This window comes from Argentina anserina, chromosome 2 (assembly GCF_933775445.1).
Source record: "Argentina anserina chromosome 2, drPotAnse1.1, whole genome shotgun sequence".
Classification (NCBI taxonomy): Eukaryota; Viridiplantae; Streptophyta; class Magnoliopsida; order Rosales; family Rosaceae; genus Argentina; species Argentina anserina.
In genome coordinates, this window is record NC_065873.1 from 12,751,487 (window position 1) to 12,764,791 (window position 13,305).

At 39.3% G+C, this 13,305-nt stretch overlaps 2 protein-coding genes across 2 annotated transcripts; one reads left to right on the top strand and one right to left on the bottom strand.

Annotated features, from left to right (window-relative positions):
• Positions 1-499: 499 nt before the first annotated feature.
• Positions 500-1,577, bottom strand: LOC126784795 (uncharacterized). The gene is made up of 3 exons (XM_050510307.1): positions 1,132-1,577; positions 801-1,006; positions 500-691 (listed from the first exon to the last, which is right to left on the bottom strand). The coding sequence occupies exons 1-3, from the start codon at positions 1,265-1,267 to the stop codon at positions 614-616; spliced, it is 420 nt and encodes a 139-aa protein (XP_050366264.1). The 5' UTR covers positions 1,268-1,577; the 3' UTR covers positions 500-613.
• A 4,614-nt stretch (positions 1,578-6,191) lies between these two features.
• On the top strand, positions 6,192-11,334 carry LOC126784797 (citrate-binding protein-like). Its single transcript, XM_050510310.1, has 3 exons — positions 6,192-6,478; positions 6,688-6,815; positions 10,902-11,334. The coding sequence occupies exons 1-3, from the start codon at positions 6,200-6,202 to the stop codon at positions 11,158-11,160; spliced, it is 666 nt and encodes a 221-aa protein (XP_050366267.1). The 5' UTR covers positions 6,192-6,199; the 3' UTR covers positions 11,161-11,334.
• Positions 11,335-13,305: the final 1,971 nt, after the last annotated feature.

A 13,305-nucleotide genomic window follows, 5' to 3' on the forward strand; every position in this document is an offset into this window, starting at 1 on the left:
GAAAGAGAAGTAGAAGCTAAGCTTCAGGCTAAAAATTCTCGAGAAATTTCAATGAATTCCAAATTTTTAGCTCTGTTTTAAAAGATCTATGCTGCAATATAGGTTGTGAGAAGAGATGTTATTTAAGAGTGGATGAATCAAATTGTAATCCACGTGAAGTTACTTGTGCAGTTGTACCTCTTATACCACCACTCTAATCATCTTTTCACACACAATTCATTGATTGGCGAATGTCTCCCATGCTTGCTAACTAGGTTCCTGCTTTAGTAATGCCCTGCCAAATGGATGAATGGCCGGTCGTGAGTCTGCTTGTTGAACACCGGTACCGTAAGTTTCTTCCGATGAGAAAGTCATTCTTAGGTGTATGCATGGGTATGAATTATTGATAGATCGGTATACATGCGCATCAAGTAAGCTTAATGGAGCTTTGCAATTGCAATTATTTCCTATACAAGTCGATGGTACGTATAAGCTTTCTTATTAAATTCTATGCTAGCTGACATAGCTAGTACAAAAGAATGGGATTGTAATTTGCAAGTATATTAGTATGCACAGACCACATTTCCATTATTTTTGCTCTGTCAATGGAACAGGCGAGTAGTTTCCTTGGAATTCAATGTCTTTCAATCTCATCAACAACTGGCTGCACTAGCTTCTCCAAGTCTCGTAGGTCTTGCTTCAGTGCATCCACCTATATAATTAATAAAAAAAGAAAATATTAAATTCCTTAGCTTAGCCAGAGAGACAAGTTAAATATATATATATATAGCTAATGTGTGTGACTAACAAAAAACTAAGACCTTGTGAATGAATTCTTGTGTTAGTTGAGCATCATGAGCAGCCAGTTCGGATACGCGTTCGATCAGCAAAGCAAGTTGTTTTAGTTTTGTATGACCAGATGGTAGTTTATCTGCTAAATCGGCTGATACTTTCTCAACCGCAGTGGCAACTCTATCTACTACTTTTGCTACATTGTCAACCTCTTCCATCACCACCTCTGCCTCTCCTACATGTATCCAACCACAGTTTCCCATTTGAGATTGATTCGTTCCATTATAGTCACTTTATTCAGTGAAGTGATCAGTGAATCAATCAAACTAATTAAAAAAGGATCCACTGAAACATACATACCTTCAATCATTTGCAGTTTTCTCCAGTACTTGTGCGTCCAAAAAGGGATCAAAATGGACATAAGGGAGCCCAAAATCCATCTTACCCTGTAATGGAAATAACAAGTGCCTGCTGAGGTATGGAAAGAACAATGCATGGCATAGCGAGAACACAATGTATGTCAGTGGAAATATACGAAATATTATTACCAATTAGAGATGGTCTGCTTAGAAGAACTTGTAGCAGGCAGTGGCTGCTCAAGTTTTGTACATGGTTTGTTGTTGGTGCTGCTAAATAACCGTAAGCCTAACGGATTATTCGTCGAATAACCACGTTGCGAGATTATATTCGATACTGTAGCAGCTGAAACCTCACGTCCTTGACGACCATTAGACAAGTATGTAGACGAAGATGGCCTATTGCGACGAAGACTTGCTCCAAGAATGCTCTGAAATTTGTAAATACCCCAAAAATATTCTCTCTTTGCCATTGATTGATATTCTTTGGCAGCTTTGAGTTTTCATGGAGGAGATGACTTCAATATATAATTTATACATGCTAAGGATCGGAGCAGATGGAAGAAGCATGAGAATTAAGGTAGGTAGGTTGCGCCTAAATTGAATTCAATTTGTTATTGCTTTAACGTGTGGGAATAATGCCCTTGTGTACGTCATCTGTGTTTCATAAAGCCACAAAATATAAGCAAGTACTTGCTGGAAAATAGTAATATCAATCCATTTCACGCCACAGCGATTTAGTTGCTTCAAGCCAAGGAAATCGTGTTAAGATGATCATGGTCTATGAATATAAATAGCCTCAACTGTTTTTTTTTTTTTTGGGTTAACAGCCTTAAGTGTTGCGTGCAACTTGCAAGTAAAAATCGACATTTTTCTTAATTATAAAAAAAATGCGTTGAATTTGTGTCTTATGCATAGATTACTTTTTAACATCCATTTTGTTCTCTTTAAGCTAGTAAATGATTTTACAACTGGGCTTATTGTACGCTGACCCGTTGATCATACTATAATACAACACAACTCATGTAAGAGATGTATTGTCTGAAACGATTGTACATTCCATGTTTTCAATTATTTTATTACTTGAGCTCAAACTGGATGGCATTTTCATATTTACGTTACTTGGGATAGAAGGTACTCCCTCTTGAAACTTTATTTATTTATTTTTTTAGTCTAACATTTATTTGGGATAATCTGCGGAGTTGTACCAAATTGGGTCTCTTGCAAGGGTGGAGTTAGAATTTCATAATGGGTTTGAATAGAAAAACAATTTACGATTATTTATGGGTTATATATTGAAATTTGAGGTGGGTTAATATTTAAAATTTAATTTTTTACACTAAAATTTAGTTAGAAAGACAAATTTTTTTAAATAATTTAAGGTAAGTTGTATCCCACCGTAGCCCGTGTGTAGATACGCCCTTAGTCTCTTGATAGCATGAGAATGAGAAAAGCCCCTAAATATGCAGAAGGGAGTACATAGCTAGATATAGGCCTCATTATTGAGCCTGCGGATCCGAGAAGCCCACGGAAGCCCGCAAATCCGATGGGCTTTTACCCGGCCCGGCCCGCGAGAAATCCCGGCAAAGCCCGCTTCCGTAGGTAGAGTGTCGGGCTTAGTTTAGAGGTCAGAAACCCGGCCCGGCCCACTAAAAGCCCGCAAGGCCCGGCCTTAAAAGCCTGTAATGCCCTGCCCTAAAAGCTTGTAAGGCCCGGTCCGTAAAATATAGACATACATATTCTATTAAATTTATAATAAAACTATCGCATTATGAAGCGACTATATGAAGGAAACTTCTCATGATTGATGGACACCGGCTGATGTGATCGGTATATATATTTAGTGATCCTGTAAAAATTTCATCCAATTTGTACCTCGTCTGACCGTCAGAATTACCGATAAACCAAAAACACTACTAATATGCCCTAAGGGATGACTCATTACCAAGATGCGAGCACCAAAAGGCGTTGCATATCTAAAATAAGCTAATTTTTTTCACCAATTGTACGAGGTCGGACCGAGGAAACTCATTGGGCGAACCCGGTCAATGGAGTTTTAATATGTCAAAATGTATATTTTTTTGTTAACCGTAGGTACGAAGGGTCAAATCATGTCCAAAACGGACGAAATTTTTACGAGATGTCTAAATAGATATACCGATCACACTTGCTAGTGTAGATCGACCATATTTCGAACTGAAGTTGTCGATCGCTAAAGTGTCCACTAATGTATCATAACCTTTTACATTAGGTATAGAATAAAACTATCATATTATGAAGCGACTATATGAAGAAAACTTCTTGGGATCGATCGACACCAGCTGATGTGATCGATATATATATTTAGTGACCCTGAAAAAATTGTATCCAATTTGGACCTTGTCTAACCATCAGAATTTCCGGTAATTGAAAACACCACTAATATGCTCTAACGGAGGACCCATTATCAAAATGCGAACGCCGAAAAACGTTTATATATCTGAAATCACCTAATTTTTGTCACCAATCAAACATTATCGCAATGAGGAAAGCCATTTGGTGAAGCACCGGTCAATGGGGTTTAATATGTCAAAACGCCTATTTTTTTTGTTGACTGTAGGTACGGATAGTCAAACCATGTCCAAAATGAATGAAATTTTTACGGGCTCCTAAAATATATATACCGATCACATCTTCTGGTGTGGATCAACCATATTTCGAGCTGGAGTTGTCGATCGCCGAAGTGTCCACTAATGTATTGTAACTTTTATATTAGGTTTAAATATAAAACTATCGCATTATAAAATGATTATATGAAGGAAACTTCTAGGATCGATCGACACCATCCGATGTGATCGGTATATATATTTAGTGACCCTGTAAAAATTTCATCCAATTTGGATCTTGTTTAACTGTCGTAATTTCCGGTAAACTAAAAATACCACTAATATTCCCAAATGGAAGACATATTACTAATATGCGAACATCGAAAGCCGTTTCCAAATCTGAAATCACCTAATTTTTATCACTGATTGTACGCGGTTGTACTGAGGAAATCCATTTGACAAAGCCCTGGTCAATGAGGGTTTTAATATGTCAAAACACCTCTTTTTTGGTTAACCGTATGTACGAACGGTCAAATCATGTCCAAAACAAAAGAAATTTTTACGGGATCCCTAAATATATATACCGATCACATCTGCTAATGTCAATTGATTATATTTCGAACTGGAGTTGTTGATCGCCGAAGTGTCCACTAATGAATCATAACTATTATATTAGGTTTATAATAAAACTATCACATTATGAAGCGAATATATAAAGGAAACTTCTCGCGATCAATCGACACCAACCGATGTGATCGGTATATATATTTAGTGATCATGTAAAAATTTCATCTAATTCGGATCTCGTTTGACAGTCGGAATTTTCGGTAAACCAATAACACAATTAATATGCTTTAAGGAATGAGTCATTACCAAGATGCGAATGCCAAAAATTGTTTACATATTTGAAATCACCTAATATTTGTCACCGATCATGCGCGGTCGCATCAAGTAAACCCATTTGGAAAAGCCCCGGTCAATGGGGTTTTAATATGTCAAAACACCTCTTTTTTGATTGATCATAGGTACGGACGGTTAAACCATGTCCAAAATGAACGAAATTAAACAAAACTTTTATAGGGTCCCTAAATATATATATTAATCACATTTACTCGTGTCAATCGACAATATTTTGAAATTAGAATTTATTTGTGACTTTTTTTTTGAATGTTTTCCATGAATTCTTTTATTGTTCTAAATCATTAAATAAGAATATTATTTTTTTTTCTAATACAAATCTGGAAGATCCTCTTTAGATGGGCGGACTTGCATTTTCATATTTTTAAAAATATTTGGCCCGTCACTTTATCTAAATGTACTAAGGCCCGGCCCGTTGATGAGCCCTAGCTAGATATCTAGAAACCTGCTGCTGCAAAAACTGTTATGTGGAGATCAACTTGTGAACTGTGGCCGGCCTCTGCCCAGCGGCCAGTAAGCAGATATAGCCTAGCTGAAGTAAACTTCAATGTCCTTCGATTCTCCGGGTACTCTAGAGTTATAGTTTATTTCGCATCCCTGAAATCAAGGATCTTGAAAAAACAATATTTCAAAGAAACAGATAAAAGAAAATTGAGAGATACTAAATATTCTTGCATGATTCGTATAGACATATTATTGATTTATTGTGATCATCTTCTTGATATCACCTGTATTATAAAAGTGCCTGGAGGCTAGGAGCGCATCTTCTGAACTTCACATGTCAGCTTCTGGTTCACCCTTCACGGGTTCACAGTCTCTGATAAATTATATTAGTGAAGGGTGAACTTATGTTTGTCTGAACTTAGAACAAGGACCTTAATCTATAATTAAGTTATCAATTATTTTGAGAGCCAACCGCGCGCCACCTCGATTTATCCAGTTACTTGACTTGATCCTCCATATTGGCTTTCATTTTATTGGTATCCATAAGTGATGTATACATGTAAGGGTTTAAACGTTAATACTTTCAGAAAATAAAGTTATAATGACTGAGCTTATAAGAACAATACTAACTTTAATTAACAACCACAAATGGTTGAAACGAAGATCGAGTTAAAATTACCTGGGTGTTGCAATATGAATATCTTCATTTCCAACATAAGAAAATGAATACCATCTAGAGAGTAGTAATTAACGATGCCAAGCTCGAATATAATCCTCCTCTCCAATTTATAATACAGCTAGCCGGACTCATATTTCATTACAAATATTATCTTATTTAACTTAACCCCAACTGCTTTTGGACTGTATCAAGTGACTTTTAGCAAACAAGCTAAGAGAGTCAGCTTGACATCAATTAGGTGGAGAGGTTTATGTCTAACACAGAAAACATTCATATAGACAACTATAAGTTAACCTACGTCAATGACCGAAATAAGAAGTTCAAATCCTAATATCCTATTACGAGCAACCAATTATGCTCCTATATATATCCCACCACGCAAGCTAGGCTTTTTTCATAGTTCAATCTCCACTGCACCAAGTAGAGAGTGGCTTTCAGTTTACAAAATGATGAGAGGTTTTTACTTCTATCAGTTTCTCCTTTTTCTTTTTCCCAGCTCACTCGATCATTTCAGTCAGTTATGTAGTGCTAATCCTGATCCTACCAATGGCTTTCTATCCATCCCATTGTCTGAATACAACTTCGAATTACAGAAACCCTATGACATACCACTTGAGCAACGGTACAAGTTTGACGATGGAGTAAGGCATTTGTGGGTCTATGCTGATGACAAGCCACACGACCCAAACAGTCAAACTCAGCCTCGAACTGAAGTTCGCATTCGGGTACATCGATCTAGTCATCTAGATCTCCATCAACTCCAATACTTGCCATGCAGTCCAACCCGCCTCTATTTTCATGTTCCCGTGCATTTAAGTTCTGTTCACGTACATTTATTTGTAATTTGTCCATGCATGTAATTGTTGCTGCTATTAACTAGTACTCCTGCTTGCTCATTGGTAATTAATCATAAAGACTTTGTGTGCATTTGTAGGGACTCGACTATTCATCTGGAGTTTGGCAATTTGAAGGGTATGGCTTCGTGCCAAATGGAACCTCCGGTGCAACTATAGCACAGATCCATGGAGCAGCTCATGGCGCCACCACTATAATACTGAGAATCTATATGTAACGACCCCAAAATTTCGAGCTTCAAAACTCAAAATCTTAGAATCGTTAAACACAAAAATAATCTCAATGAAATCGAAATCATTAAAGCGTAACAGCGGATCTCATCTGAGTTTAAAATATAACTCAGTCAAGCCGATTATTACAAACCCAAATGATAATTCAACATATAACAAATGGAATTGTATAATCCTCACCACACACTCACAAATAAAATCACACCAAATCACACACACAATCCACGCTGAAACCTCACCACGACTGGAATGCGATCGACTTCGAGTCTTCGGGTCGTCACTCAATCACCACTACTCAGCACCTGCGGAAGTATCCCCTACACCATCGAATTGGTGCACCGGGATTGTAGACACAAACCCGGTAAGCTTTACAGCTCGTATGAGTAAAATATTAAAATAACTCTCGTCTCATAAAAGACACAACTCCACATCAACACAGTATAATGAAAATCATGAGAAAACGAGCAACCCATCTGGTTACTCAAATACTTTCACAAAATGGTAACTAATGAGCGCTGGTACACATCCGTTACCCCTCACTTAGTATACCGCTGATGTTGGGTAACCACCCGCCACCCAACATCCAAAACAAGCTGAGTACCCATGATCAGATAACCACCCGTTACCTCATGCAGTACTATGGCAGACAGACTAGAGCTCTAACTGTATCGTAACTTTCGCCCGGCCAAAGGCTAGGTTCCGACTTGCCTCACATGTACAATAATCTCACATCATATTGTACCACAAATCACGTCCGAAGACAAATCACAATATTTCACATTTTCCGAGATAAAATCACATGTACAATAATCTCACATCATATTGTACCACACATCACGTCCGAAGACAAATCACAATATTTCACATTTTCCGTGATAAAATCATGTACAATAATCACTCATCATATTGTACGTTTTAAAACTTTCACAATATATCCATAATAAAAATCATAACAGTATATTATATAGCAAACTATATATATTCGTATTTATTTACCATTTATACCGCATATACATAGTCCACTATATCCTATACATGTCATATTTCATAAACACCTGAAAAATTACGTACGATAATCTCACATCATATCGTACCATTGAAATCACATACACATGCACAATTTTTCTGTCACCGAAATGACTATTTTAAATGAATTAATAACAGTATGTAATTTAATGAACTATATATATATATATGTATTTATTACCATTATACTATATATATACGTAGTCCACTAAGTTATATACATGTTGTAATTCATTAAATAAACACACTTGCAAAAATGTTGAATCACCGCGAGGGTAGATTCGTAATTCAGTGAGATTTTACTCACCTTATTGACTCGAGCGTAATTCCACAATTCGCGATGCTAATTCCTTTCCTCGATTTAACGGTCACCTTAAAAGAATAAGAAAAGAGTTTAGAATCGTTTCGTAAACCTTTAAATGCCAAAACAGTAATATACGGTTACTGTTCAGCAAATTTTGGTTTATACGAAGTTACTGTTCACTGTTCACTATTCACGGTTACTGTACAATACTCAGTTAATACGTATTTCTGTACGTATAAATATTAATACGTATTTCTGTACGTATAAAAATATTAAATACGTATTACTGTACGTATAAATATTAAATACGTATTTCTGTACGTATAAATATTAATACGTATTTCTGTACGTATAAATATTAATACGTATTTCTGTACGTATAAATATTAATACGTATTTCTGTACGTATACGTACGATTTAATGTAAATACAAATTCAGTAAATAAAATTTACTAAATTACCCTTTTTACAATTTACTTTTTTTACATTTACTGAAAGTAAATTATAATTACATTTACCGTAGGTAAAACTTAATTACATTCACCATACGTAAATAAAATTTACATTTACCTTTACCGTTACACAGTAAATTACCAAAATACCCTTTCAGTCGAAACTATTTACACCGCCTCACACGGCGGCGCGTGTGCCACACGCGCCACCTCCGGCCGGCCGCGCGTGGGGCCCATGCGCCGACGCCAACCAAGGCGCGTGTGATGCCACCGCCGCCCCATTCTTCTCCTTTTCTTCTTCCTCCTCCTCCCCGCGGCCTAACGCCGCCTCGTACCCCTTCCTACTAACCTCACGCGCCGCCTAAAGCGGCGGTAACCTCCCCTTCCATCTCTCCCTCCGATCTCCACCAACAACCTCCCAAATCAACCAAAAACATCACACAACAAACACACAATCCATCCTAGCACGTATCTCACCTCAATATGATGATGGAAAGCTCGTTTGGAGCTCGATGGTGGCGATGAAGATCATTGCCGAGACTTGCAGAAGCTTGGCAACGTCGGCGTCCTCACGGCGGCGAGTCTCTAGCAGGCGAGCCGAAGGGTGGCAGCTGTGGTCCTCGCGACGTGGTTGAGCCGAGCGGTGCACGTCACGGCAGCCCTGTGTGGGAGATCGCCGGGCAAATCTTCGAGGTGCGGTGGGAGTGTTTCGGGGAGAGAGCGATCCGAAGGTGAGAGAGAGAGCTCGGGAAGAGGTGAGGGTGTTCAATCGTGAAGGAGAGGAGGATGGGAGAGCTCGGGTTGCGACGATCCGAGGGTGAGAGAGAGAAGGTCGAGAGAGTGAGAGAGAAGAGAGAAAGGGAGAGCGGCGGGATGAGAGAGAAGGGAGAGAAAGGGTTTCTGATTATGGAAACCCTAATCCCATAATTATCTATTTATACTAGTTTCCAAATCGGAAACTAACTTCAGACGTTAATAACTTTTACCCCCGACGTCCGATTCGAACGCGTCACATATACACGAACTCGTATCGACGAGCTCTACAACTTTCCTGAAGGAAGTTTTCGTAACCGAGCGATGAAATGAAAGTCGATAATTTCGTTCGGAAACGTAACGTTTCCTTATTAAACGTTCTCGTTTAATAACATCGCAACCAAACGCAATCACTCTAATTAAAATTCGACATTTTATGGAATTCGAATTAAACTAATATTGTTCGTAAAATTTGGGGTTATTACAATCTACCCCCCTTAAAGGAATTTCGTCCCGAAATTCAAGCTCACTCAACAAACAACTGTGGATATCTGGTCATCATGTCTGACTCTAGCTCCCAAGATGCATCACCCTCATCATGGTGACTCCACAATACCTTGACTAGCTCCACGTCTTTCCTCCGAAGCTTCTTTGTAGATCTATCCAAAATACCTTTTGGGGGCTCAACGGCTTTGGAGGAGAGGAGAACTCCGAAGTTAAGCATGCTTGGCCCAGGTCAATCCTAGGATGGGTGACCCGCTGGGAAGGTGCTTCTGAGCTCCCAAAAACAAAACCGTGAGGGCTATGCCCAAAGCGGACAATATCGTGTTACGGCGGAGCGGTCCGGGTTGTGACATTTGGTATCAGAGCCACTCTGCCGTGTGGTGCGAGTGTGCCGACGAGGGCGTCGGACTCCCAAGGGGGGTGGATTGTAATATCCCACATCGGCCAACGGAGAGGGGGTGATGCGTCTTATATGTACATGCCCACCTCTATCTAATGCGAGGCCTTTTGGGGGCTCAACGGCTTTGGAGGAGAGGAGAACTCCGAAGTTAAGCATGCTTGGCCCAGGTCAATCCTAGGATGGGTGACCCGCTGGGAAGGTGCTTCTGAGCTCCCAAAAACAAAACCGTGAGGGCTATGCCCAAAGCGGACAATATCGTGTTACGGCGGAGCGGTCCGGGTTGTGACATTTGGTATCAGAGCCACTCTGCCGTGTGGTGCGAGTGTGCCGACGAGGGCGTCGGACTCCCAAGGGGGGTGGATTGTAATATCCCACATCGGCCAACGGAGAGGGGGTGATGCGTCTTATATGTACATGCCCACCTCTATCTAATGCGAGGCCTTTTGGGGGCTCAACGGCTTTGGAGGAGAGGAGAACTCCGAAGTTAAGCATGCTTGGCCCAGGTCAATCCTAGGATGGGTGACCCGCTGGGAAGGTGCTTCTGAGCTCCCAAAAACAAAACCGTGAGGGCTATGCCCAAAGCGGACAATATCGTGTTACGGCGGAGCGGTCCGGGTTGTGACACTATAACGGCGAGATGAGGTATTACAGTCGAGAAGTGGTGGCCACGGATCTTTATGACAAGTGGTTCAGACTTAACATTGTTCATGATGTGGATGGAGGGACTGTGACCGTTTATATTGATGGCCTCCAGAAGTTTCAAGTGAAGGATCAAGGGCCAGGAGACTTGTACTTCAAATGTGGAGTTTATGCTGCTCCAGCTAATATAAGCTACTACATGGAATCACGTTGGAAAGACATCAAAATATATAAAAAGTGCTGACCGACGAGATGATGAATCATAAATTTTGATAATTAAGATACAAGGTGTAATGTTGAATAAGCTAAGCTTATATTTTCTGTGATCATGTTACGTATTATTAGTGCGGCCAGTATAATAAGTTCGTTCCTATAAAAATATATGATGAGAGTGCCGACAGGTCTGATCGAAAATAGAGTGCGATCCGAGTAATTAATTTTGTACCGGTTGTTGTTAAGTCGATCTGCTTCATTTTCTGTCCGAGTAAAATGGAGTTGTTCCTGCAAATAGTCATTCATATTATGAATTGATCATGAGTACGTCATCCGGCATAGTCTTGTGAACATTATGCTATGTTAAGTAATTTTAACAACAATTAAATTTAGACGAGTTGATATGCCTTTGATGGCATGGCTACTAACGCATACATACGGCCGATTTAGATTATATTATTTGTAAATTCGTGATTTATGCATGTCGATAGAGAGATCTACATGCTCGAAATGGCGGGCAATTACTAGGTCATGTTTAAGAAGAGCAGTCTGAGCAGACATTCATTCAAGTTATAACTTCAAGTTATATGGAACACTACGAGATGGACAGACTTAGATATTGATGTTGTACATGTTTTAGTCCGAACTGGCATAAGCTTCTTTCAGCATACAATGCATACTGGCAGTTGCTGATAATATTGAAGTTGACAAGAAGTTGATCGACATGAACATTGTTAATGTGTATATAATTAACAAAGATAATATTAGACGACAGATTGAACTACTCTTCTTGTTTTTTGTTTTTTTGTTTTTTGTAGGAGCATGCATCGTAAGCATGGACATTAACAAATGGTGTTCCTAAGTATTTTAATGTTTCTGAACCACCGGGTGTAATTTTATACAATCCATCAATTTCTTGTTCAACTGTTTACGTCCCAAGCGACTTCAGCTACTTTGGTTGCATTCCACTCAGTACAGATGATAGTGTTTTTTGGCACTATGACAAGAACTCAAGAAGAGTGGCTGGACGTGCCTTGAGTTCTATCCATGGGTACATACGGTTCGTTCAAAGGGTAATATGGAAGCTAAAGCTGGGTGCTCCAAACTCCCACCAAAAGTACGTACGGGCGTTTATGTGGAGATTCATGAATTAGGGCACTAAGCCAACTCTAGCTTTCTTGAAAACGTAGTAGGACTAGTAGATCAAGTATATGCTTCCTGAAGCATGTTGTGTTTTTGACAAGACTTCTATTGAAGAGGTGGTGCTGCCTGTTTTTAGAGATTTCATGGTTTACGTGAATTACGTCCCTGAAATTAGATGGGCAAAGGCCATATATGAAGAACTGTACGTACGACATTGGTCATTTGGACGTTGATCGATGGTTAAATATGCGACTTTTCTACGGCTTTGTGGTGATGGTGGTGTTGTTGTCGGTGTGGTGGTACGTGATGAGTAAGGCACTTCCTTTGCGTAACATTTTTCTCGTGCTTCTTCGGCGCTACACATGCAGCCTCGAGGCAGCAGGCTGAGCCTGCTAGCTAGGGCATGCTATCCGACCGTACATAAATACTCTTCTGCATGCGTTTTTCAGAGTGTGATATCTGTATATATGGTGGTTAATTAATGCGTTGAAACAAGAGTTGGAAGCTATATAGATCTGAAGTATGGCGGGTAATCGAAGATTGCAAGTCATATTCGGATTATTCGCCATTTCTTCAACTTGATATATTTGATATTTATCACAGAAGAAAATGGTGTAGCTATTGATTTGCTCACCCTTGTTATCGTTAAGAAATAAGTCACCTGCATGTTATTAGCGGACATGTACGTACTATACGTACACTGGTTATTGTAGTATGTTATGCTCTAAGATTGTATGTCCTCCTCGATGAACATGTAATTAAATTTCAATCCAATAACTCATGCGTGTAGAATTCTAGACCAGCCTTCAAGTTGGATTCCAAAGCCCTTAAAAGAAATGATTAATTTGGTGTCCTAGCTAGAAAGTAATTAAGTAAATCACCCTAGCTAGAGCTACCAGTCTACCACATCAGATCAAATGCTACCATACCAATTTGGCCAAATTGGGTGAATCAATTTATTTGAACCAACCCGGCCACTTCTAGACTTCTGACGCAAGAGGTTGTAGTAGCTTAGATTCTAGCAAAGCTTGAA